At 41.7% G+C, this 27,811-nt stretch overlaps 1 protein-coding gene across 1 annotated transcript in view; it reads left to right on the forward strand.

Annotated features, from left to right (window-relative positions):
* LOC138756681 (AT-rich interactive domain-containing protein 3A-like) overlaps positions 1-27,811 on the forward strand; it is a 612,036-nt gene that overhangs the window by 578,059 nt on the left and 6,166 nt on the right. The window contains 2 exon segments of the mRNA XM_069923069.1: positions 13,838-14,134; positions 19,178-19,270. Of these exon segments, the coding sequence (XP_069779170.1) occupies positions 13,838-14,134; positions 19,178-19,270 (390 nt within the window).

Below are 27,811 nucleotides of genomic sequence, written 5' to 3' on the forward strand. Positions count from 1 at the left end.
TTAAATGTGTTCACTGATTTGCAATGGATTTTATCTGAGGACTCCTCTGCACCATGACAAGGACTAATGGCATAAAATCTACAAAACTCTTTGATCATGTTTCTTCTTCTTTCCTGTGATGTCAGCCATTTTGCTTTCCTTCCTTCCTCTCTCCCTTCTTTCCTTTTTCTTCAGATAATGGGTAAAGTGTTTTTAAGCCAGATAGCTTAATTATTGCCAGTGATTAGAGTATTTATTTTAATGTTTCAATTTCTAGAGGATAAGAAATGAGGAATATTGAGGATAGGGTCATATTATTATTCGCAATAACACCAGGTGAAACTTTTTTTAAAAAGTCAATGTAATATCATGTTAGAAATTTACAGTCTGATGTCAGAATTGAATGAAGAATTTCCAGAAGTCAAAAACATATTAAAAATGCTGAAAATCTAAAATAAAACAGAATTTACTGGAAAAACATAGCAAGTTAGTTCTAATGAGAGATCACCAACTGCTCCACACATTGCCTGCTGAGTACTTCCAGCATTTGTGTTTGTATTTCTGATTTCTTGTCTAAATTGGGGTACAAGTACATAGTTCCCTGAAGCTGGCAACACAAGATGACAATGTGGTGAAGAAAGCAGATGATAGTTTTAGCTTCATTGGCAGACTTTGAGTATAAAAGTTGCAACATTGTGTTACAAATTATTGGTGATGTTGCACTTGGCATATCATATGGCAACATAAGTAGACAGGATTGTAAAGAAAGCATTTGGCATCTTGGCCTCCATAAATCAAAGTATTGAGTATAGGAGTTGAGATGTTAAGATGAGGTTGAATAAGACATTGGTGAGGCCATACTTGGAATATTGTATGCAGTTCTGGTTGCCTAAGATTGAAAGAGTGCAGAGAAGATTTACTTGGATGTTGCCAGGTCATCAGGAGTTGAGTTACAGGGAAAGATTAAACAGATTAGGACTTTATTCCTTGGAGAGTAGAGAATGAGGGGAGATTTGATAGAGGTTTACAAAATTATGAAGGGTATAGACAGAGTAAATGCAGGTAGGTGCTTTCCACATAGATTAGGAGAGATAAATACAAGAGGACATGGCTTTAGAGTGAAAGGGGAAAGGTTTAGGGGAAATTTATTAACTCAGAGAGTGGTTGGAGTGTGGTACAAGCTGACATTTGGATAGATACATGGATGGGAGAGGTCTAGATGGGTTATGGATTGGGTGCAGATCAGTGGGACTAATGGAATAACATTTCTGCACAGACTAAAAGGGCCAAATGCCTGGTTTTTGTGCTGTAGTGTTCTATGTGTAGTTCTAGTCACCACACCAGAGGAAGGATGAGTATTGATGGTTTATGAAAGTAAGTACAATCTAAGTATGATGAACACGTGCATTGAAATTCCTACTTGCTACAGCCAAACAGATACTGGATGTGAGCAAGAAAGGATGTACAGAAGCTGGAGAGAGTGCAGCAAAGATTCATGAGAAAGTGGCCTAGACTGGAGGTCTTTTGTTATAAGAAAATATTGGATAGTCTGGGACTATTTTTCCAGAGCAAAGGAGGTTGAAATGTGGACATATCGAGGTTTTTTAAATTATGAGGCACATTGAAAGGTGAATAGTCCCACCTAAAATTTGAGGGAATAGGCTTGAGGGGAAAGCTTTGAAGAGGACCTGAGTGGCAAGTTTATCACACAGAGTGTGTTGCATATTTGGAAGCTGTCTGAGGAATTGGTAGAGGTAGGTGTTATTACAATATTTAAGAGGCAATGAACAATACTTGAATGGAACGGTTTGGAGGCGTGCACGCCAAATACAGGGAAATAGGATTAGGGTAGATCACCATCTTGCTCAGCTTGTAGAAGTTGGGTATAAGGGTCTGTTTCTGGCTAAGAACTGATGAATCTGCACTCATGCCAACCTCACTTTAACACAAATTCCATTTATGGGCACTTGGACCATAGCCTTCTCTGCCTTGGCAATTGCTCATCATAAATATTGTGGCAAAACCTCCTTGCACCATCTCCTCAAACAGCGCATTCCAGGCTCCATCCCAAAACACTGACCACTTTTTTTCTCCCACTTAGGATGCTCTATCCACTGAAATTCTTTAGCACAGGGTCGGCACCAAGGTGGGGTGGCATTATTCCCCCAAGTGAGGTGCTGTGCCCTCACCCCCAATACAATCAGGGCCATCGCTTGCCAGACCCACCCCCATCCCCTCTGGCATCACTAGCTTCTAGCTTGATGCACACTAACAACTCTCCATTTACCCTAGGCCGTGTCACTAGCATGTGTCTAATGATGCTTGATGCCATAAAAGCAGCACTCTTGGCGCCTACATCAGAGGGGTGGATAATGGTAACAGGTCACTTCTCAGGCCCCCCACCCCCCGAACATGCCCCCCTCTAACATTCGTTCTGGCACTGACACTCCCTTAGCAGATTCAGCATTTGGTGTCCTGTGTGTCTCCTGCTTTCCAGAGTCCACTCATCCTCAGGGTAAAAATAAACTCCTCTTTACACCCCCCCTCTAATCCTCTTACCCCCTTCAAAACACGAATAAATATTTTTGTGCAAAATTTACATATAAAAAAACAAGAGACAATTTGTATTCTTTTCCACTCTGTTTCCTCAGTAAAAATGTTGACAATGGTCCTTCTTTGATTGTTAATTTTAGAGACGACGTATTAGTGGTCAGGAGAACCACATAGTCAAGCTTATGAAAAATGACTCAATCTCATGATGTTGTCCTGAAGCAAACCGTGCTGTATATTATTTATTTGTGAAGGACAAGTTAAACAAAGCCTGCAAGGATACTGTCTTCAGCTGTATTCACACAAATACATTTTTAGCCAGGACTCATCAACCATGATTGTTACTTTGTGGTCCCATCTCGCATACACTAAATTAGCAGTAAGTTAGAACTAAATTAGGTGAAGCCTAGGGCTTTCCTCATCTGTATGGTGCAGTGCCTCACAGAGTAGTCTCACTCATGTCACTGTCCATTATAAAGATCACTTGTCGTGTCTTAACTTAGTCATCCAGAAAAGAAAGTTATTTAAATCTTTTTTACCTCTATACTAACATTTTTTTAGCTGTAAGTTAGGAAAAGATAAATTGAATTATACCTAGTCCCTTTTGTTCTAACAACTTTAGGTTGGTAATATCAGTGGGTCATACATGGATCAGAGTAGGAGAAATACTCACACTTCAGAGCTTATGGCATCAACGTTTGAGATTTATGTTGTGATAGTTTCTCACGCCAGTTTACTGTTGTCTAATCTTTTTACAAGCTGTTCATCATGAGGTGCACTGAAGAAATACATTTTCACATTTTTATTATTGACTGTCACCATTGCCTTGGTGGTTACACTCCCGAAGATACCAAGAGCTGCAAAACCCACTGCAGAGAATTGAGGAAATAATCTAGGCAGGCACATGAGTGGAATGGAGGAAATGCTGCATTGTCAGAGATGGTGTCTTTCTGCTCATACCAGATTAGATCTTAAATCATGCAAATCTAAAAGTTGTCTTGGATCCAAATGAAAAATGTTGTTGAGCACTACCGCTCTCTTAATTATTATTTACAAATCAGCTTTTTTTTAACAATAACATAGAGGGGGGCATTTGGATTATTCAGTCCATGGCAGCTCTGAACAAATAGCTAATTATTTGCTATCCAACTATTTGGTGTGGCATTTGGCTCATCAGCTGATGTCTGCTGCACTCCCCCCCCACCCCCCTTTCTCACTGGGCTACAGATTCCCATGCTCCATTTCAACTCACCACAGCCCCAGTTCCTCTGTTCCCATCTATAAATCAATCCCCTGCTTCCCTTTAGCTGACTAGAGCCCTGATTCTCATGGTTAACTTACTCACCAGCACCCTGTTTCTTGTGCTTCCTTGAAGTTGCCTTACTGGATTCACTAGGTTTATTACAATAGAGTGTAACATCTTAAATCAGTTAATAGTGTGTAGGATCATTAATTGCAATAACTTGTAGTAGTCCATAAGCTATCATGTCAATAATGCTGAGAATGTAAGTTTTACCATTATCTTTACAACAAACTCTAACTTGTTGTCTTTATTTATCATTGAGAGTTAGATCTTCCAGAAATAAACTGATATACATATAGCTCCTTCTCAAAAGTGACATATGTGCTAAAGTGATACTAAAGTGATACCTTTAAAGACATCTCAGGAGAAGAAGCAAATATGTGAAAAAATGTGTGTGAACTTCAGTCTCAATACTGTTTGATAGCACAGGAGATTCTGTGAGTCCGTAGAAAGGTCGCAGCAGTACCTGAGCCTGCAACTTGGATTGTGCAGTGCTTTTATGTTTGAACACCATGCAATTGAATTTCAGTGTAATCCAGAGTAGCTTACTACCAGAGATTCAGCTGTGACCGCATCTCCAGTAGGATTCAGTCTGATCAACAGTGATCTGATCTATGGCTGAGAAGGAACATATTTCATTTGAACCGGGAATTCAGTATGTGATTTTGCTTTTTGCCTCATTCCTTAATGGGATGGTCTGCTGATATTAGGAATTCTTTGAGATGGTGACAGGTAAAATAGATGGGGGAGAGCCAGTGGATGTGGTGTACCTGGACTTCCAAAAGGCCTTCGATAAGGTCCCGCATAAACGACTGGCTTACAAAATCAAGGCTCAAGGGATTGGGGGCAAAGTATTGATGTGGATTGAGAACTGTCTGGCAGGTAGAAGACAGAGAGTTGGCAGGCGGTGACAAGTGGGGTGCCACAGGGATCTGTACTGGGACCCCAGCTGTTCACAATTTACATTAATCATCTGGATGAGGGGATTGGATGTAATATCTCCAAATTTGCAGATGACACTAAGCTAGGAGGGGTTGTGTGCACGGAAGAGGGGGTCAGGAAGCTCCAGTGTGATTTGGATAAATTGAGGGACTGGGCAGATACATGGCAAATGCACTACAATGTGGATCAATGTGAGGTTATCCACTTTGGTAATACAAACCGGAGGGCAGATTACTATTTGAATGGCAATAGATTAAGAGATGGGGAAGTTCAGAGAGACCTAGGGGTACTTGTACACCAGTCTCTGAGGGCGAGCATGCAGGTACAGCAGGCGGTTAAAAAGGCAAATGGTATGTTGGCCTTCATATCAAGAGGGTTTGAGTATAGGAACAAGGATACCTTACTGCAGCTGTACAGGGCCTTGGTGAGACCCCACCTGGTGTATTGTGTGCAGTTTTGGTCACCTTATCTAAGGGACGATGTTCTTGCAATGGAGGGAGTGCAGAGGCGACTCGCCAGGATGATACCTGGAATGGCAGGAATGACTTATGAGGAAAGATTGCGCAAATTGGGATTGTACTCGCTGGAATTTAGAAGATTGAGAGGAGATCTCATAGAGACCTATAAAATTCTGGCAGGACTGGACAGAATGGATGCAGATGGGATGTTTCCAATGAAGGGAAAATCCAGAACCCGGGGCCATGGTTTGAGGATAAGAGGTAAACCATTTAGGACCGAGATGAGGAGGAATTTCTTGACCCAGAGGGTGGTGAATCTGTGGAATTCATTGCCACAGAGGGCAGTAGAGGCAGGTTCATTAAATATATTTAAGAGGGAATTAGATATATTTCTTCAGTATAAGGGTATTAAAGGCTACGGAGAGAAGGCGAGGACGGGGTACTGAACTTTAAGATCAACCATGATCTCGTTGAATGGCGGAGCAGGCTTGAAGGGTCGAATGACCTACTCCTGCTCCTATCTTCTATGTTTCTATGTTTCTATGTTAAAGGTTACGGAGAGAAGGCGGGGACGGGTTACTGAACTTTAAGATCAGCCATGATCTCGTTGAATGGCGGAGCAGGCTCGAAGGGTCGAATGACCTACTCCTGCTCCTATCTTCTATGTTTCTATGACCCAACTGCTTAATATAGAACATAGAACATTACAGTTCAGCCTCTTCAGTCCATGATGTTCTGTTGACCTATGGAAACCTACGCCACAACAATCTTCAGTTTTCTCTTCCTCATACTCATAACCCTCTAATTTGTTTACATCCATGTGTCTGTCTAAGAGTACTTCCGATGTCCCTATTATATCAACCTTTACCACCACTTCTGGCTATATATTCCAGCCACTCATTACTCTTAGAAAAAACCTCTGATATGTCCTCTGATATTTGCTATTGTTGCCCCAAGAAAAAGGTGCTGGCTGTCCACCCTATCTAAGCCCCTCATAATCTTATATACCTGTATAGTGCCAGCTCTCATCCTTTGCACTCTGTCAACTTTGCTCCATAAGACGTGTTCCCCAATCCAGGCAACATCCTGGTAAAGCTTTTCTGCATCCTTATCTGTCAACTTTGCTCCATAAGACATGTTCTCCAATCCAGGCAACATCCTGGTAAAGCTTTTCTGCATCCTTATCTGTCAACTTTGCTCCATAAGACATGTTCTCCAATCCAGGCAACATCCTGAAAAAGCTTTTCTGCATCCTTATCTGTCAACTTTGCTCCATAAGACATGTTCCCCAATCCAGGCAACATCCTGATAAAGCTTTTCTGCATCCTTATCTGTCAACTTTGCTCCATAAGACATGTTCTCCAATCCAGGCAACATCCTGATAAAGCTTTTCTGCATCCTTATCTGTCAACTTTGCTTCATAAGACATGTTCCCCAATCCAGGCAACATCCTGGTAAAGCTTTTCTGCATCCTTATCTGTCAACTTTGCTCCATAAGACATGTTCCCCAATCCAGGCAACATCCTGGTAAAGCTTTTCTGCATCCTTATCTGTCAACTTTGCTTCATAAGACATGTTCTCCAATCCAGGCAACATCCTGATAAAGCTTTTCTGCATCCTTATCTCCAGTTCTGCCTAGCTTCAGAACTGACTGAATTTGCTCAAGCACTTTCAAATGTAATAGTTTTCTGCAGCATTTAATTGTGGTGATGCCCATTCAGGGGTACCACAGTGGTGACACTACTGACAGCTCTCCACCACTGGTGGCATCATTAAACCAGCAACGAATCTCATAGGCTTGACCAGGGACTTTGGGAAGGAAGTCAGCCACTTGCCCATCTGCAAAGACCAATATCCAAGGAGTCTTCAGAAGCACCATATTTGACCTTAGTGATGACCACCACCATTGAAAAATGGAACATCCTGCAGGGAAGACCTTTGAGCAGATTTTCTTGCCTGAAATTCTCTCTTCAGGAAGCACTAAGATTTCAACCTCTTCACCTCAGAACTTTTCTAAGCAGCCAAAGCAGATTTAAACTATGACTCCCATCTTCTGACGTCACTGCATCAGGAAAACAAGCACAGGATTTGTACTCAAATAATTTAATATCACTAGCTTCCCATGAGTCTATTCAGCCAATGGTTCACCCATGTACCTATATTTGCAGTCCAAACAACCATAACCCTTTACATCAGCACGGCTAGCACCAGCAACCTGGGTTCGAACCCAGCACTGTCTGTAAGGGGTTTGTACATTCTCCTCGCGATCTGGGTAGTTTCTCTCCAGGTGCTCTGGTTTGTCGCACCCTCCAAAACATAGGGGTTATAGGTTAATAGGCTGTAATTAGGTGGTATGGGTTTAATGGGCCGAAATGACATTCTACTATCCTTATTGTTAAAAATGAACGGGAAGAATTACCTCACGGTGAAGGGTGCATTTCCAGGGAACAAACATGGCTGATGGAATTCGCACTGTTGGATATTTTCATCTACCAGAGATCAAGATCCACACTTGATTTCACTAGCTACTCACTCCAGTGCATTCTGCAACCACAGGACTTGCATGCAGTCACAGAGGACCCATACGAGGACATGGATGACAACGAACAATGCAACTGGTCTTTTGGAAATGAGATTTTGTTAGCTGCATTTTTCCAAGGGTGCACTCCAAGGCACGCTAAACAAATTTAGAGTTATTTTATTTGAGATATACAGTACCGTAACAGGCCCTTTCAAACCACGAGTCTGTGACACCCAAATACACCCATGTGTCAAATTAGCCCACTAAACCATCACGACTTTGGAATGTGAAAGGATACCAGAGCACCTGGAGGAAACTCATGCAGACAAGTCCAGAAAAGAATAGCCAACAGCTGCTACTATAAGAGGTCAGCAAGGCTATAGAGCCTCAATGAGACAGCCAAAAGAGGATCAGGGGGGAGAAGACTGGCTGTAATTGCTTCTCAACATGCATTGACTCCTCCCCAGATGAGGAGAGGAGATTGATATTGGACACAGGGAGTTTAAGGGAAACTCTTGTAAACAAATGTTTTTCATCAGGGGCACCAAAATGGAACTCCACAGTGCAAATCAAATCACCCTTTCTGCACTCAACCCTAAACTCTAACATGGTGCACTCCCAGGAGCAGCCAGATTAAGTGTAAGGCCTTTGCAGGTCCACTGGCACTATGTATTACACATCAACAAATTAATGCCTGATCTGTTATCTCGCAAACAACACTTATCTATTTCTTCATGAGTAGCAATCAAATAAAGTCAAGTTATATTGTCATTTAATTACACAAGTACAATCTGGCAAAGCAGCATTCTCCAGTCCTCAGTTCAAAACATGCAGACACACAACTAGACATAACACACAAATAGACAAACAATACATATGCAAGACAAGTACTCATATATACAAACAAATAAATAAATATTGTTTCATAAATATGAGAGTCTCGGATGGTTAGTGTGACCAGTTCCTTTGGTTGTTCAGCGTTCTCACTGCCCATGGGAAGAAGGTATTTCTCAGCCAAGAACACGGCACGGGCTACACACTCTACTGGTCTGGCAAGCCTATGGATGAACGACGCCTATCTGGTGTAGGCTTCATGGTCAAGAACTCCATTGCCTCCAAACTCAAAAACCTCCCGACAGGCCACTCGGACCGGATCATGTCCATGCGACTCCCCCTTCAAAACAAGCGTCGCATCACCCTCATCAGTGTCTATGCTCCAACCTTCCAGGTGGAACCAGCAGAAAAGGACAAGTTCTACACTGATCTGCGCAACCTCATTCAACGCACCCCTACAGCCGACAAGGTTGTCATCCTTGGCGACTTCAACGCTCGCGTCGGCAAAGACTCAGAAACTTGGCCAGGAATCCTGGGCAAGCATGATGTCGGCAAGTGCAACGACAACAGGCGCCTCCTGTTGGAGCTCTGCGCAGAACAGCGGCTTGTCATTACAAACACCCTTTTTCAGCAGAGGGACAGCCTGAAGACTACCTGGATGCATCCCCGATCCAAATACTGGCACCTCCTGGACTACATCCTGGTGCGAGAAAGAGACAAATGAGATGTGCTCCACACCAGGATCATGCCCAGCGCGGAATGCCACACTAACCACCGGCTGGTTCGCTGCAAGATCAACCTTCACTTCAAGCCAAAGTCCAGGAACAGTAAATCCCCCAGAAAGAGGTAAAATGTTGGAAACTTGCAGTCAGACGAAGTGAGAGGAAACTTCCAGGCAAATCTCAAAGCAAAGCTCGAGGATGCAATCCGCCTCACAGACTTGTCCCCTGAAACCCTCTGGGATCAGCTGAAGACTGCCATACTGCAATCCACTGAAGCGGTACTGGGCTTCTCCTCCAGGAAAAACAAGGACTAGTTCGATGAAAACAACCAGGAAATCCAGGAGCTGCTGGCAAAGAAGCGAGCTGCCCACCAGGCTCACCTTGCAAAGCCATCCTGGCCAGAGAAGAAACGAGCCTTCCGTCGCGCATGCAGCCATCTTCAGCGCAAACTCTGGGAGATCCAAAAAGAGTGGTGGACTAACCTCGCCAAACGAACCCAGCTCAGCGCGGACATTGGCGACTTCAGGGGTTTTTACGATGCCCTAAAGGCTGTGTACGGCCCCTCACCCCAAGTCCAAAGCTCGCTGCGCAGCTCAGACAGCAAAGTCCACCTCAGCGACAAGATCTCCATCCTCAACCGATGGTCAGAACACTTCCAATCTCTTTTCAGTGCCAACCACTCAGTCTAAGATTCCGCCCTGCTCCAGCTCCCTCAACAGCCCCTAAGGTTAGAGCTGGATAAGGTCCTCACCCGGGAAGAGACATATAAGGCAATTGAACAACTGAAAAGTGGCAAAGCAGCAGGTATGGATGGAATCCCCCCAGAGGTCTGTAAGGCTGGCGGCAAAACTCTGCATGCCAAACTGCATGAGTTTTTCAAGCTCTGCTGGGACCAAGGAAAGCTGGCTCAGGACGTTTGTGATACCATCATCATCACGCTGCTCTCCATTGCAAGCAAAATCTTCGCTAGGATTCTCCTAAATAGAATAATACCTAGTGTCGCCGAAAATGTTCTCCCAGAATCACAGTGCAGCTTTTGCGCAAACAGAGGAACGACTGACATGGTCTTTGCCCTCAGACAGCTCCAAGAAAAGTGCAGAGAACAAAACAAAAGACTCTACATCACCTTTATTGACCTCACCAAAGCCTTCGACACCGTGAGTAGCAAAGGGCTTTGGCAAATACTAGAGCGTCTCGGATTCCCCCCAAAGTTCCTCAACATGGTTATCCAACTGCACAAAAACCAACAAGGTCGGGTCAGATACAGCAATGAGCACTCTGACCCCTTCTCCATTAACAATGGCGTGAAGCAAGGCTGCGTTCTCTCACCAACTCTCTTTTCAATGTTCTTCAGCATGATGCTGAAACAAGCCATGAAAGACCTCAACAATGCTGTTTACATCCGGTACCGCACGGATGGCAGTCTCTTCAATCTGAGGCGCCTGCAAGCTCACACCAAGACACAAGAGCAACTTGTCCTTGAACTACTCTTTGGAGACGATGCCGCTTTAGTTGCCCATTCAGAGCCAGCTCTTCAGCGCTTGACGTCCTGTTTTGCGGAAACTGCCAAAATGTTTGGCCTGGAAGTCAGCCTGATGAAAACTGAGGGCCTCCATCAGCCAGCTCCCCACCATGACTACCAGCCCCCACACATCTCCATCGGGCACACAAAACTCAAAAACAGTCAACCAGTTTACCTATCTCGGCTGCACCATTTCATCAGATGCAAGGATCGACAACGAGATAGACAACAGACTCACCAAGTCAAAAAGAGTCTGGAAAAACCACCAACTTAAAAACCTCACAAAGATTAGCATATACAGAGCCGTTGTTATACCCACACTCCTGTTCTTCTCTGAATCATGGGTCCTTTACCGACATCACCTACGGCTCCTAGAATGCTTCCACCAGCGTTGTCTCCACTCCATCCTCAACATTCATTGGAGCGACTTCATCATCAACATCGAACTACTCGAGATGGCAGAGGCCGACAGCATCAAATCCACGCTGCTGAAGATCAAACTGCGCTGGGTAGGTCACGTCTCCAGAATGGAGGACCATCGCCTTCCCAAGATCGTGTTATATGGCGAGCTCTCCACTGGCCACCGAAACAGAGGTGCACCAAAGAAGAGGTACAAGGACTGCCTAAAGAAAGCTCTTGGTGCCTGCCACATTGACCACCGCCAGTGGGCTGATATCGCCTCAAACCGTGCATCTTGGCGCCTCACAGTTCGGCGGGCAGCAACCTCCTTTGAAGAAGACCGCAGAGCCCCCCTCACTGTCAAAAGACAAAGGAGGAAAACCCCAACATCCAACCCCAACCAACCAATTTTTCCTTGCAACCGCTGCAACCATGTCTGCCTGTCCCGCATCGGACTTGTCAGCCACAAACGAGGCTGCAGCTGACGTGGACTTTATCCCTCCATAAAACTTCGTCCACGAAGCCAAGCCAAAGAAGAAGAATGCTAGCTCTGATATTCCTGAATCATTTTCCCAATGGGAGCAGCTGAAAGATGCTGTGTATTTGGTGAAAGAGGTCCTCAATGATTTTGTGCACCCTCTTCAGACAATAATCCCAGTAGATCGTGTCGATGATGGGGAGGGAGACTCCAGTGATCCTCTCTGCCACTTTTATGGTCCTGTGGATTGACCTCTGAATAATTTCTCTGTAGTAACCATACTATACTGTGATGTAGCAGGCCAACTACTGTTGAAATGTTGAATGTTGAAAATAACATATGCCTCCACATCATGCACTTCCATGTGAGGATCTCTGGCAGATCGCCCTGACATCTACTATGGAAATACCATTTTATATTGCTTTATTGTGCAAGGACTCACACTTCCAAAGGAGAGCACAGTAGTCACCTTCTACCAGGTTCGTCTTCCATACTTACTAAATCTCCAGAAGCCCCTCCCTTCACACCCCTCTTGTTCCTCTTCCCCTTCTGGTGTGTATCTGGTTGACCATGGTTTGAGGGCCCCTGTGGGGCAAGGAGCTCTCTCTTTGTCCTCTGTGGCTATCAAAGTTTACGTTTCTGGTGTTTGAGTGCAAAACGGAGCAGGCAATAATTTGTTGATGTGTTATAAATAGTGCCAGTGGACTGTACCTTTAAGGACTGATTATTGTACAATAGAGAGCCAGGAAATACGTGAAATTGTCTGAGGTCCCATCAGGAACATATTTATGAGCACCAAAAATAGAAGCAATCCAATCTGGAGACATTTTTGCACAAAATAACAGATATCAAATGATGAAAATATTGTAATTTAAGGAAAGACTATTGCTGGTCCTATTGTTAATCAAAGGTTAATCAAAGAAAATCCCAGGGTATTGCAGGAACACTCGAAAATATTGCTGGTAAAAATGGCAGAAGAGATAATACTGCTAAAGACAACAGATGGAGACATTGTGTCAACCTTGAGAAGGGTTCCATTTTTTTAGATCCAACTTTGAATATTTAACCAGAATTATGCAATTCCCATTTCAAGATGTTTCTTAATTAAAAAAAAGGTGTCCACTCTCATTCAAGCTACTTGATATCAAAAAGAGTGCATTAGGGGAATTGTCCTGATAAGGCTGGCATAGAATCATACATCATAGAAACAGGCCCTTTTGTCCAAATTACCCATGCTAACCAAGTTGCCTTTGTAAGTTAGTCCCACTTATATACATTTGGCCCATATCCCCTGAAACATTTCCTACCCAATTTTTTTTTAATTGACTTCTAGCACTTACTCCGGCAGCTTGCTTCACATATTTACCACCCTCTGTGTGGAAAAAAAAGGTGCTCCTCAGGTCCCTTTTAAATCTTTCTGGTAGCATTCAGTTAAAGGATAGATGGTAAGTCTCAAGGGGAGAGTGATAGTTAATGATTGAGCCCCCACAAAGAATTTGAATGAGATATCCAGAAAGAAAGTACAGCAAATATTGAAATCTGAAAGTACAGACACTGCTGGAGAATCTCACCAGGTCAGTTAGCATTCATGAGGGAAGAAATAAACTTAAATTACTGACGATCAGTCTTCACTTCTCATCAAGTGATGCAATTTCCCTGCTTCTTCATCCAAAGTGGTTGCTAATTGAATGAGATGCCCTATTTAATAATTGTTGGTAATTTTAAGTTTAAGGATTCCTGTTCTGATCTCAGAATCAGAATTAATTGTCATGAACGTGTCACAAAAATTGTTGTTTTGTGGCAGAATTACAGTGCAAATATTGCAAGAAAATCGGAGAAAGTGAGGTGGTGTCTGGGTTCATTGTCCATTCAGAAATCTGATGGCAGATGGGAAGAAGCTGTTCTTATGCTCTATTTTAATTTTGTTCATTTTTTTTATAATCCAACCTCAATGGAAGCTAAGGTTCAAAGGATAGGGTTGTACTACCCCATTACAACTCAATGATTCAAGAGTCTTCCCTTTTGTAAAATGATCCCCACTAAGATTGAATGTTGAGGAACCAGTCATGTTGTTGCCAGACCATTTTACAACATTTCAGTAACTTTCTTTTCCCCTTTCCCATCCCTAGAAGAATCTGCGCTGTCAACGGCAGGGCACAATCGAATAGCAATCCCGCTCAGCATCACCGGCCATCATGTTAGCACCTCGCAGGCCGTGGCAGCCCAGGCAGCAGCATCGCAGATGGCAGCGGCACAGGCAGTGGCCCTGGACCAGCTCCGAGAGAAGCTGGACTCAGGAGAGCCACCCGAGAAAAAGAAGCTGGCAATAGCGGAGGAACAGCAGCGGCTCATGCAGCAAGCACTGCAGCAGAACCTGCTTGCCATGGCAACACAGATCCCCATGAACATTAAAATCAATAGCAGAGGTAAGGCGAGAAGACAGAATGGGTCATGGCTAGGTTGAGCCAAAGATTTCCTTGGGGTACTCAGAATACACCACCACCATTATCTAATAAAAGGCCTTTGTAATGTCTAAATTCTCATTCACAGCAAAACTGGGAGCAAGTCATTGGATTCCCTTTTTCCATTTACTTGGGCAGCATGTTTACTGTAGCAGGAACTCTTTTACATTGCCAGTGACCTTGATTCGAATCCAGCCCTATCTGTAAGGAGTTTGCAAGTTCTCTTCATGCCTGTGTGAGTTTCCTCCAGGTGCTCCGGTTTCCTCCCCCTTTCCAAACATACAGGGTTGTAGGTTAATTTGGGTGTAATTGGGCAGTGCAGGCCCTTGGGCCGAAAGGGCCTGTTACTGTGTTATACGTTTAAATTTAAAATTTAGGAATAAATTTAAATCTTGGCTGATTTCGATCATTGGGCCCCAAATTCATTCTCCTGAATGATCCTCTTTATTCCTTGTACCCTCTATTGCAACATTTTATGTCTTTCTTTGTCAATTTAACTAATCTCTGTGCTCCTCTGAGTTCCACATTGTCGTCTTTCTGCAGCAGCTGCGCCCACCTTCCTTGTAAGTTCTCATTATGTTGAAATCAAGACATCAGCTGTCCTGTTAATTTAATTCATTTTTTTCCACTTAAAAGGAAAGCCATACATCCTTCAATCTTTGCTTCCTCCTACAATCCACGGGTTTCAAAAACTCCATCTCAAATGTTTTTTATTGAATCAGTATTTCCTTTATTATTATGAACTTTTATACCAAACAGCTGGAGCCTTTAAGGAAAAATAAAATGATTTGTATTCTGAATATGTCAATATGTTCTCCATAAAATCAAATTTGAAGCGCCATGTAATTTGTCCAACTGATCAACTGACTTTATGAAAAATCATTGCAATTTACACTAAATTGCACCCTTAATGTCAACTGATGTGACTTAAATTACATTTAATAAAGGTACATGACTCCCATCTTTCTTTCCTTCCCGTGAAGAGGCCTACTGATTTTATTACATTATTTATGTTTGATTCTCTCACAAACTGAGATATGTTGGTCCTGTAGAATGAAACATCTGTTCACTTTTCACACCCAGCATACACTGATAAGATAAACCACAGCCCAAAAGCAACGCATATCTTTAGTGGCCTGTCCTAGTACTGCCTTAAGCACACGGAACTACAGCTGTTGCAAAATGTTATCCAGATGCCAGCTATATGAACAAAGGCTCATATATCCAGCATTACCCACTATGTTGAAAGGCAAACAGCTGCTCTGCCATTCTTCATCTCCAAATGATGTGACTACCACCTGATTGGGGTATGATGTGTATTGGTTCTTATTGGAAGAACTGCATGAAGGACTCAAATCAGTTTATGATGGCTGTTCTGTTAGTTTTGATGCATTCATGTGTAGGTTGCCTCTCTGATGGTAAATCAAACTCGTCAATGGTCTGGTGATCAACCCCTACTGTGAAAAGATAAGCAAGATGATTTTGGGTTCAGCAAAATGATCATGCCTGTCAAAGGAAGTTCATGGGAGGCTTGGTGATCCAGTACCACAACCTCCTATGCTTGCACTACTCTGTTGCAAACTGCCTGTTTGAGGAGGTTTACCTCCATATTGCCTTTTGGATGTAGATTCATAGAATACTACAGCACAGAAATAGGCCCTTCAGCCCATCTAAGCCTGTGCCAAAACTTTAGTCGGCTTAGTCCCAATTATCTTCACTGAGTCTATAGCCCTATCATCCATGTGCCTATCCAAATCTTTCTTAAATGTCAAAATTGATGTGTGTTTGGGATAATAAAATCAATGAATTGCAACCTCAAAATAAGGGTTGGCCATTCTTAATAGATGTGAAGAAATGTTTTCACCTCGATGTTACTGAATATTTGGAATTCCTAACCCAAGGATGCTTTAGAAAATCAGTCTTGGATGCCAATATTCAAGGCTGATATCAATAATTTTTTAGACATTAAAGGAATCTTGGGAAATGGAATTGGTATGGGAAATTGGCAATGAGATTTATTTGCAAAGCCATAAGTTGACTAGAGAAGCAGGCACAAGAGATGAATGATTTACACTGTTGCCCTGAAATCATTGGTTAGCCTCTTGCTGGTTGCACTGGTTGTTCTGGGAACCCAGCACTCAGCACTTCACGTGGATCAGTGTAGCTGAAGGGCTGGCTTAGTACAGGCACAAAGTCACTTTGACAGCTGATAAATCTCCAAACCACCTCCACTTTTGTCAAAAAGTCCTTTAGTTTGAACCATTAAATGTTTTGACATTCACAAACATTTAAGGACATTTTAGATGTCCTAAAAATATTGTTTAAAAATAAAACTGCAATTGCATAAATTTTAAATATTAAAAACACATACACACTTTGTAAAATCAATTGCAATCATCACAACTAATTTAAACAAAGACAATTTATAAATATCTATGCAATTTTCACCCACTAGCTCATTTCTCCCATTTGTTTCTCATGTTTCTCATTCTCAGACTTCCTTACAATAAAGAACAAGGTTGTTCAGTCCATCAGGCTATTTCCTAGACCATGCCTAGCAATCCTATTCCTCCACCTGTTCTCCCTCACATACCAATGCTCCTGCCATCCACTTGCAGTTAGGACAACCTACAGTGGCCAAATAATTCACCAGCATATTTTCAGCACATGGGAGGAAACTGAAGTACCTGGGAGGATCCCGCGTGGTCACTGGATGAAGGGTCAAGCACCACTCAAGCAACATCAGGGGTCAGGATCAAACCTGATTTTTTTCTTTCAGTCATTGACATTTAATTGGGCATCCTTAATTGTCCTTGAGAAGGTGATAGCGAACTACCTTTTTGACCTGCTGCAGTGGGAATGACCACAATGCAGTTTAACTAATGCAGATTGAGCAGGTACCCTGAGCAACAAGAAATGTGCAGAAGACTGCTGATCCTATTAGACTCTATGAGGGGCTGTTAAGGCCTGTAATGGAGATCAGAGAGATGGCAGTTTAGGAAGAAGTCATTGTATGAAATTGGTCTTTGAGGGGGAAACCAAAATGAGTCATCTCACTGATAGCGGCTAAGCTGCCAACTTCTGCCCAGCTGCCAAACAGCTGAGCATGCTAACCTTACGATTTTGCCATCTAGATGTTGTGATACTACTTCAGGCTTGGTATAAAGAACGAGCTCTTTGACTGAGTTTATTAGCTGTGATCTGTAATGCTGTTTGGAAGAATCATGGGAGCAGAATTCAAAAATCATCCAAAGGAAGCAAAAAAAACCACTGACACAAGGGGCCAAATGACCTTCTGTTAAACAACTCTGTAATTACACTTTGTATGTGTTTATGATTGGGACCAGCAAAGGCACAAATGCACAACATTCGACTACTGGGATCTAGATGTCAATGGGTCCTTAATTGCATTGTTTCATTCTGTTCCAAATCTTTCAGCCAACTCATTGAAAAATCTGAGCTTCATTCTGGAATATCCAGCAAAGGGATAATTGGTGCAACAGTCTAGATTTCTCATTCTTTTCTCAGGCTGTGAAAGGCAGCAGAAATCTCTGGTGGACTTGTGCTAGCTTTAGTTCCAACAAATTACTGTGGAGTATGAATCAAGTAAATTCAGAGTAAATTTGTACAACTCTTCATTTTTACAGAATGCCCAACACAGAAAAAAATATTACTTTGGTGTGGATAAGTCACTATCTCACACAGAAATATCTCAGGAAAAGAATTTAATGGAATGAACAAAATTGATCTTCATTTTATTACCTATAACTAACCAAAATATAACTCGTTAATCAGCATTAATAATTCTAATGTTACGAACAAACCAGTTAAGTAGTAATGGACTGATGTGGAATTAGAAGCTACTGTTTTAATAGAGTGAAAAATACTTTTCTGTGGTTGGGATTTAGGTAGAGTGGAGGAAGATGTGACTGAAATAAAAGAATGAATGAGAATTTGCTGTCATATGTACAAAGTACAGATGCAATGAAAGTCTTATTTGTTGCAGCTTCCCAGTTTTTAAAACACAAAAACCATAATATAAGTAACACAAACAATTCCATGAAGAGATAAAAAAATATAATAATTTTATTTTTAAAAGTGGTTTTAACGATTAGCGTAGCGGTTAGCACAATGTTGTTACAATGCTAGCGACTCAAGTTCAAATCAGTGCTGTCTGTAAGGAGTTTGTACGTTCTCCCCATGGGTTTCGTCCAGGCCCTCCAGCTTCCTCCCACCGTTCAAAGTGTACCAGGGGTGTAGGTCATTTGGGTGTAATTGGAAGCACGGACTTGTGAGTGGAAGGGCCTGATACTGTGCTGTATGTGTAAATGAAAATAAATAAATTAAATAAAATAAATAATAAATATTATTTAACCTTTACTCCATTGTCTTCCGTGCCAATTGTGAAGCACATTGTTTATTTTGGAGGTGCTAAATAAATGCAAACCATTACAGGTTATTCTTGATCTATCTGGAAAGCTAAGTTACAGGTGTTTGCTGCAGAAGATTATCTACTTTGCAACACTAACAATCTTTACTTTGACAAGTACAAAATCAAATGATCCCACATTCAAATTATTTACCAAACAATAAAAATGCTATTTGAAATTTGAGGTTGACACATTTGCAAAGGATATTTTCTATTCCTAAGAAGCTGGATGTGTCATGCAATGTGTCTAAATGGAAAAACTCAGGATGTGGTTGGACAGCAACCAATTCCCCACCTGTAAACACATTTTTTAATGTCTAGCAGAATATAGGAGAAACAGCAGATTGAAGAAGGCAGAGTTCTACACGTGGAATCCCATTACAACCTTAATAAATAACACTTCCAGGAACAGAAAGAAAAGCAATGTACTTGTGTTTTATTTGCAAAGAGAAACTTAGAAATCAAGTGGCCAAGTGCTACCAGCTCCCTAGAGTCAGCTTATCATTTCTCATTTACTCTCTCAGTTATCTTGCTTTTTTGCACTCATATTGGTATTTTCTTCTTCTTGCTTTCTCTAGCAGATGACAGACAAGAAACTGCATTGAACCTGTCTACAAATGGCATTAGCAGCATCAACATGTCAATAGAAATAAATGGAGTTGTCTACACAGGTAAATAGAAGGCTGTTTTCCGATGTAATTGCGAGCAGGAAATCCAATAACTTATAGCAATGCAGTGGCATTAAGTTCTATACACAATTTGATGTCTTTACTATAAAATCCATTCTAATGAAGTGGCAGTCCAATGCAGTTAAAAAAGTTAAATATCTTGAAATTGCCCCTTGTTGATTAGTGGTCGATTGTGCTCATTGTCATAGATTGAGAAAAAGACTGTTGAATCCAGACCATGTTGTTGAGCTGAAGGTTTAATTACCACTGTGTAAGCACTGGCTGCTCAAAGCTGTCTCTCCCATGTTAACCTGCCCTTTAATTCTAGCTTATTCCTGGGAGATCAAATGTGGAATGAAATAGGATGGAATGATGAAGATTTGGGAGGAATGGAACAGTAATTTAGATAGGCCATAGTAAGGAATGTTGTGCTTATCAGAAAAAGGCAATAAAAGGGTGAAAACTGGAGTAAAAAAAAACATCATGTAGCAGGAGTTCAGAGCACGAAAATTAATAAGTGGTGTGTGGAAAAAGTTGTAATAAATTTACCAAGTTTCATGACCAGATGTACAGTTTCTGAGTAATGCTTTGAGTAGTAACTGTGCTAATTATAATTGAACGCATAAATATCATATGTAGTGATTTCTCTGCAATGTAAAATGCAGGTATGCTGAAGCAGTCATACACCCTCAAGATTGACTAAAAGTTTCATTACAACTTTTACCAGAATTTATGTGCGCATTTGAATGGACGTTTAGTTTTTATTTGTGTGATATGCCTTTTAATGGCTAGCATGAATGGATAACTTGGAAACACTTAGATACTATGGGCACAAAAAAAAATATAAGGAAGCCACCGGTCATTAAATATATGAAATTTGAGCCATTTTTACTCTGGAGATGTGAACCAACTTTCTCAAGCAAGCTTTTTCCTTTAGTGACACTTCCATTGTATAACTTAGAGGTCTCCAAAGTGACCGATATCGACCTTTGGGGGGGGGTCAATGGAACCATCCAAGAAGTCGATAAATGCCAGGGGGTCAATTGAACTTTTGGAGTGAAAGTAGGGTCCTATCGATGGAAAATAGCACTTATGGCAGGGGTGGCCAACCTTTCACGAGAGCTGGCCTTGGTGGCAGCTATGTTGTATTTGGCTTCAGCCCTTAGAGCGAACGGGAGGACAAGGAAGGGTGAATAGAGCGCAGAAGAAAGAGGAGTGTGAATCCCACCCCCCGCCCCCCCACACCCAGCCAGTGCCGCAGCCACCCCATCCCCCTGGGGTCAATGAGGGATCAAGGATTCCATAAAGGTGGGGAGGGGGGCTTGATGGTCTAAAAGGTTAAGATACCCCTGGTGTAACTTGAGAAAATTATCAAAGCTGCAGTATAGATTTAGGGGCAGGCAGAATACTTCTCCCAATCTTTCTTTGGCTTGGCTTCGCGGACGAAGATTTATGGAGGGGGTAAAAAGTCCACGTCAGCTGCAGGCTCGTTTGTGGCTGACAAGTCCGATGCGGGACAGGCAGACCCAATACTGCGATAGGAAACTCCAGCTGAAAGTGTCTTCTTCGCATCTGCAGACATCTCCAAGTAAATCATATCTGCACATCTTATTCCTGGCTCTTCAACTTCCTTAACCTTCTACAAAGATATATGACATTTTTGTTGTGGGAATAGCAGCGTGGCTATTTACATGGTTATGTTTTAATGTAAATATACTCGATAGCTTAACTGGTTTTACTTACTCAATTTGCCTTTGAAATATTACAACAGCCATTCACCACAGGAGATGAGCTAGTGACTGCAGGATGCAGTCAGCTTCTGTTAAAGTGATCAGTTGATTTATGTAGTGAAATCAGTACAAATTGAAAAGAAAATGTCCCGGTATTCCAGAGGCCTTTTCACCAGCTATTTAATGCTTGCAAGCCAAATATATATATATTTTTTTTTTTGGAATTTCTTTTGATTTTCAATGACTCAAATAGATTCAGACAACAATACAGAGTCTGTTCTTCCTCTCCCTACCCCCTACCCACCCCCCACCCCCGCCCCCCCAACATGCCCCCATACAACCAAGAATAAAGTTATATAAATTACACAAAAAAAATACTGGTGAGGTGAATGACCCTTGCGAAAAACTTTTAAAAATACCAGGTACTTAAATAAAAAGGGATAAGAGACAAAAAAAAACAAGAGCACATCATCTGCGCCACGTCCCACTTCTTTGATCCTAATCATTTCCATGCTGGGACAGATTGTTTCATTTCCTTTATTCCAAAGGGATGAAATTATATCTGTGGACCTATGTGTTTCAGTTAAGGTTGCAGCACTCTTAGAAATGTGTCATATTTCCTCCTTAAATTGTACATGATTTTCTCCAGGGGAATGCAGATCTGCATTTCCATATTCCATCATGTAATATTTAGTTGGGAGTCAGACTTCCACTTAACTGCTGTACATTGCCAAGGTGACCTTCACAAACTGAATTTGGTATCAGGACCGTTTAAAACTCATGTTCATAATGTTTGCCAGAAGGTACAATTCTGGATCCTGTGGAAAATCCACCTTTGTAATTTTGTTTCAGAATGTCCCCCAAGTCCTCTCAGAAGGATCTCACCTTGAATGGATAAAGGTTGAATGGATAAAGGTTCCAATCTTTTCACCACTCATAAAGCACATTTCCAAAATATCTGATTTAGATTTATGTGATTTTTGTTGTGTGAAGTATAGTTGAAGCAGAAAATTGTATTGCACCTAGCATTAATAAATAATGTCATGCTTTCCAGACACAAGTCTGAGCAGCACCATTCGTGGATTGTTGTTCCAAAGTCTGACTCCCACCTTTCTCTCAACCTGTGTAAGCCCAGTTTCAGGCACTTACATTGGGATATGAAATACAATATAGAAATAAACATGCACATTTCCCTTCAAATTAGAATCTCCATGTCACATACACATAGGCAGGGTCATAGATGTTCCCAATTTGTCCCTTAATAAAGATCAAAGTTGCAGATAGCTGAAGAATGTTCTATAAGACCAATCACATTTACTCCTCAACTGCTCCAATGGTGTGCATTCACTTGTAACAATCCTTGAAGCACTGATCTCTTTCTGGCACCACGTGTCCAGGATCTTGTTGTTTAGAGTCATGGGTATTAAGTTGTTTTGGGTCAAGGGTGTTTTGGAGATATCCCCACCTTCAATCCAATAGATTGATTTATTCTTTGCCATGTCTGAAGTACATGCTTTAGTGTGCGGTTATCCCTTTTATTTTACATTAATTTTGTGTCCCATTTGTATATAAACTCTCCTGCTATCTTTTCACTTACTGCATGTAGTCCAATTTGTGCCCAGGAGGTGGGGGGGAGGGGGTTCTCCCTCAAAGAGTGAGACGATAAACCTCGCCTGGCACACCCAGTAATATTTTTTGAAATCTGGCAATTTTCAACCCCCCAGTTTGTAATCCCAAGTCAACTTTTCCATGAAGGTTCTAACCACTTTACCATTCCACAGGAACTTTCTGACACATCCGCTGAGCATTTTAAAGACACTCTGGGACAACAGAATGGTAATGACTGAAATAGATATTGTAGCCTCCCACCTTCATTTTAACACAGTTAACTCTACCCACCAAGGTTATGGGCAGAGTTCTCCATCTACTGAGGTCCTCCTCAATCTTCTGGAGCAAAGGGAGATCATTGAGTTTGTATAAGTTGCGTAAATCCTTTGTCTACTTTTATCCCCAGATATTTAATGCCCTCTTGAGGTCATTTGAATTGACTTCCTTGTTGATATTGTCCTTAATCCCCCCTTTGTCATAAGTATAATTTCACTCTTGTCCAGATTTATCTTATACCCTTAGATCTTCCCATAATCCTCCAGTGTGGTCCTCATCTTGGCCAACGACTGATCAAGATCCATTGAATATATGAACACATCATTGGCAAATAGATTGATTTTGTGCTGCTCCTCGCCCACCTTGTACCCTTTTATGTCTGAATCCTGTTGAATGGCTTCTGCCAGCACCTCAGTGGCCAGTAGGAACAGCACTGGAGACAGTGGGCAGCCCTGACTTCTGGACCTACTCAATGGAAACAGTGGAGATATTTGCTCGTTTTTAATAATTTTAGCTTGGGGTTTATAATAGAGTGTCTTAACCCAATTAATCAATATTTGTCCCCCAATCCAAATGTCTCCAGTACCTTGAACAGAAAGTCCAACTCCAATTTATTGAAGGTTTTCTCCACATCCAGAGCCTGGATCCACCTTTGACTGTGCCAGATGCACTAATTATGCAATCTAGCTATATTATCTGCTGATTGCCTCTTTTGTACAAATCCAATGGTCTGGATTTATTAATTTTGGCAAATATTCTGCCAACCTATTGACCAAAGCTTTTGCTATAATTTTATAATCTGCACTCAATAATAAGAGGAGGGCTTCAGTGGGTCCCCATCCATGATGATTGCTGTTGAGAAAGACTCATGGAGGTATGCCTATATATATATATATATAAACATTTATTTTTTTATCTAGTAATCTATTTATTTATTTATTTTTTTAATATATCCCAAAACAATGCTGCTCTATTTCATGGTCACTGTTTCTGAGTGTATCCTAAATAGAGTGAAACAGTGACCATGAAATTGCACAGCAATGTTTTGGGATGTATTAAAATATATATTTTAATTAATAATTTTTGATCCATGATTCTCAATAGATTTTTGAGAATTTAGATTTTAGAATCGTAAAGTCATACAATTTGGAATACTTCAAGCACTTTTCTAACTTATCCCATTTTTCTCTTGCATTCCCTATCAACTCCTTTCCATTTTCCAGTCATTACCTATGCTCGGGGCAATTCCCATGAGTCAATTAGCCTTCCAACCAGCATGATATTAGCATGTGGGAAGAAACCAGAGCACCCAGGGGAAAACCCACTTGGACACAATGGGAACAAGTGAACTCACCCAAGCAATTTAGTGCACCACTGTGCTGCCTCCAGGCTTACTGATGAAGGTGATGGTGGAGATTGAGATAAACCACATGGAATTCCTAAATCAGAGAAGCCACATGCAATTCTTAAAATTTATTGTGGGGACCAGATTGATGGCACTGGTGGAATATTAATTATCACATAATTTAATGCAATAATGATTTTTCACCCTTCACTTTCTTTCCTGAATTTCAAGCACCTTTCCCTCTAGATCTGGAAGGTACACCCTTCCATCTAAACATAAGTTGAGTAGGATAATTATGCAAAGTTGACGTCCTTTCACCAGATTCCTAGCACCACAGCCAATCCTCTTCACCCATTCGAACCTAGTCTACCCCCCACTCCCACAATTCTACTGGCCAAATCCCTCCTTCTTCTGATTTTTCTAAGTCTGAGGAGCTGCCTTCAGGGTCCCAACTCTCTCACCAGGAATAGATTTAATAGGCTAAGATTGTTTCCTTTGGGGAAGGAGGGGAGATACGTTGAAGTATACAAGTTGATGAGGGCACTGAAAGAGCATGAAGCTGTGCTCTTTGATGGAGAGGTTGCGAACTGCACATCACAGATATAAAATAAAGTGGGTTAAGCTTTTAATGCAGCAGATACCTGAAATCTGAAATACCTGTACATCGGCTGCAGATTGTGGTCTTCAAAATGGAATTGGATGAATTTATGGTGTGTAAAGGTTTTCAAGGTGATTGAGAAAGGACCAGAGGGCTGGAACTAGTGAATTACTCAGGTTCAGTTAGTGCAGACACAATGGGCCATATAGCTTCCTTCTGCCTTATAATCATTCTGACTAACTGGCATTTTATTACTTGTTTTTGAGCAGTGTTTGACCATTGCCTATTGGACAAAGTTTGAGGATTAAAATACTCAAAGTTTAAGGCCATGAGTGCATGTAGAACTCACTCTGTTCTGCACCTACCTGCAGCTTCTTGAACTTTAGAATTGATGCCCATACATGTGGTGAGAAAGAGCATAAATATAAAGAAAATTATTCCAATGATTTAATATATTCAATACACCTTGTATTCCATTATTTCACTCTGTAGCCAAATGGCATCAATATACTTCTCCAATTTCCAGTAACCTCCTCCCATGCTTTCCTAAATCTCTGTGGGCCCATTCTTCCTTTTCTTTTCCTTTTTTCCCTTCCCCACATTCTCTCCCTGTCCATCACTCGCACCTTAATTTCCCAGCTCTCCACCCCTTCCCTTCTTTCATCCAGAGTGTATCTTCCTCAGCCCTCTACCCCTTCCTCCTCTCACCTCTTTGCTTTACACTTTTTATCCCATTTTCTTCCGACTCCAACCTGTGCTCACCTATCACTTGCCAGCCTGTTCTCCTCCCCTTCCCCAACCCCAACCTTTCATTCAGATTTCTGCCCCTTCTTACTATTTCTGATGAAGGGTTGTGGCTCAAAATGTTGTCTGTCTATTGCCTTCGATGGATGCTCCCTGGCCCATTGAGTTCCTCCAGCATTCCTTGTGTTGCACGAGTTTTCCAACATATACAGTCTTACATATGATTGTGCTTTCCATTATTTATACACTGTTCTTTAAAAGCAAGACTTGATCTGTTAAAGGTACTGTTTTGTGCTTAGGTGAGCCTGTCAATTCTTTTGCATTGCAAGGAGATTTCAATCAGCAAATTAAGATTTCTTGTCTTCTATACCTGTATTGAAAGCATAGTATTTAAAAATGCAGCTCCTTTAGCCCTAATAGGGGACCTTTGTAATTGCTGTATGGATTGGGACACTCCTACACAGGATGCAAAAAAGTGAGGAAATGTCACGGACAATGGCGACTTAAAGAAAGAGCAAGAAGTATAATAAAAGAAAGAACATAAAATTTAAAAAAAGGAAAACTGTAAGAGAATAATAATCAGAATCAGAATTTATTGTCATGAACATACCACAAAATTTGTTGCTTTGCAGCAGTGTTATTGTGCATTATTCGGAGCCGAACAGGAGTGTGGGTATGACTACGGCTCCTAGAATACTTCCACCGGCGTTGTCTCCGCTCCATCCTCAACATTCATTGGAGTGACTTCATCATCAACATCGAAGTACTCGAGATGGCAGAGGCCGACAGCATCAAATCCACGCTACTGAAGATCCAACTGCGCTGGGTAGGTCACGTCTCCAGAATGGAGGACCATCGCCTTCCCAAGATCGTGTTATATGGCGAGCTCTCCACTGGCCACCGAGACAGAGGTGCACCAAAGAAGAGGTACAAGGACTGCCTAAAGAAATCTCTTGGGGCCTGCCACATTGACCACCGCCAGTGGGCTGATATCGCCTCAAACCGTGCATCTTGGCGCCTCACAGTTCGGCGGGCAGCAACCTCCTTTGAAGAAGACCACAGAGCCCACCTCACTGACAAAAGACAAAGGAGGAAAAACCCAACACCCAACCCCAACCAACCCATTTTTCCTTGCAACCGCTGCAACCGTGTCTGCCTGTCCCCCATCAAGCCTGCAGCTGACGTGGACATTACCCCTCCATTAATCTTTGTCCGCGAAGCCAAGCCAAAGATTGTGCATTACCGGTGGAAAAATTGCCATAAATTACATTTCTGTAAATACACTGTATTAAAACAAAAGAATTAGTGCAAGAGAAGAGAAAGCGTTCATTGTCCATTCAGAACTTTGACAGTGGAGGGAAAGAAGCTGTTTTTGTGCCGTTTGGTGTTCGTCTTCAGTCTCCTGTACCTCCTTCCTGGTAATAGCAGTGTAGAGGGCATGGCCTGGATGGTGAGGGTCCTTGAGGATAGAGGCTGCTTTCTTGAGACACCGCCTCTGTAGATGTCCTTGATGGAGTGAAGCCTAATGCCTGCGATGGCACTGGCTGAGTTCTCAACATCTTGTAGCCTTTTTTTCTCCTGTGCCTTGGCACCTCCATACTAAACCATGATGCAACTAGTCAGAATCTCCTCAATGGTACACCTGTAGCAATTTGCATTTGGAATAAATTTGGCTCTCACCTTTTAATGAACACAACTTGACATTTTTGCTTTGTATGTATTTTTGGAATCATTGTGTAAGTCGGATACTTGTCCCAGAACCGAATGTCTCCAATCTATAATGGATCGGATATTGGCAGCTCTGTGCATCAGTTTAATGTGACTGATGGGAAATATAATCAGCTTCTATGCAATTTTGGATACAAACAGGAAAGGCATCCAAGCAATTCAACTGATGAATCCTGAACTCCATTAAATGTTTACAAGTCAAGATAGGTTAAAGATTTATGAACTGATAATTGATTAAAGCAAAAGCAAATGTGTTGGTGTAAGGTAAAATACTGATAAATCTTATGAGCAGCAGTGCAGTCGAGAATCTGGTTTGGATATGAGATCATTTTGTTTTCACACTTTACTGTCTAGCTCACCCTAAATCCCCACAGAATTCACAGTAAAATAATTTAATCATTTCAAATCATTTTAAAATAAAGCTTTGTTGCCAACAGCTATTTGCAAACTATGATGGATTTTGCAGATTTATATGGTCACTTCACAATTTGCCTCCATAGTTGGTACAATTTGAC

The sequence above is a fragment of the Narcine bancroftii genome, chromosome 3 (assembly GCF_036971445.1).
Source record: "Narcine bancroftii isolate sNarBan1 chromosome 3, sNarBan1.hap1, whole genome shotgun sequence".
Classification (NCBI taxonomy): domain Eukaryota; kingdom Metazoa; phylum Chordata; class Chondrichthyes; order Torpediniformes; family Narcinidae; genus Narcine; species Narcine bancroftii.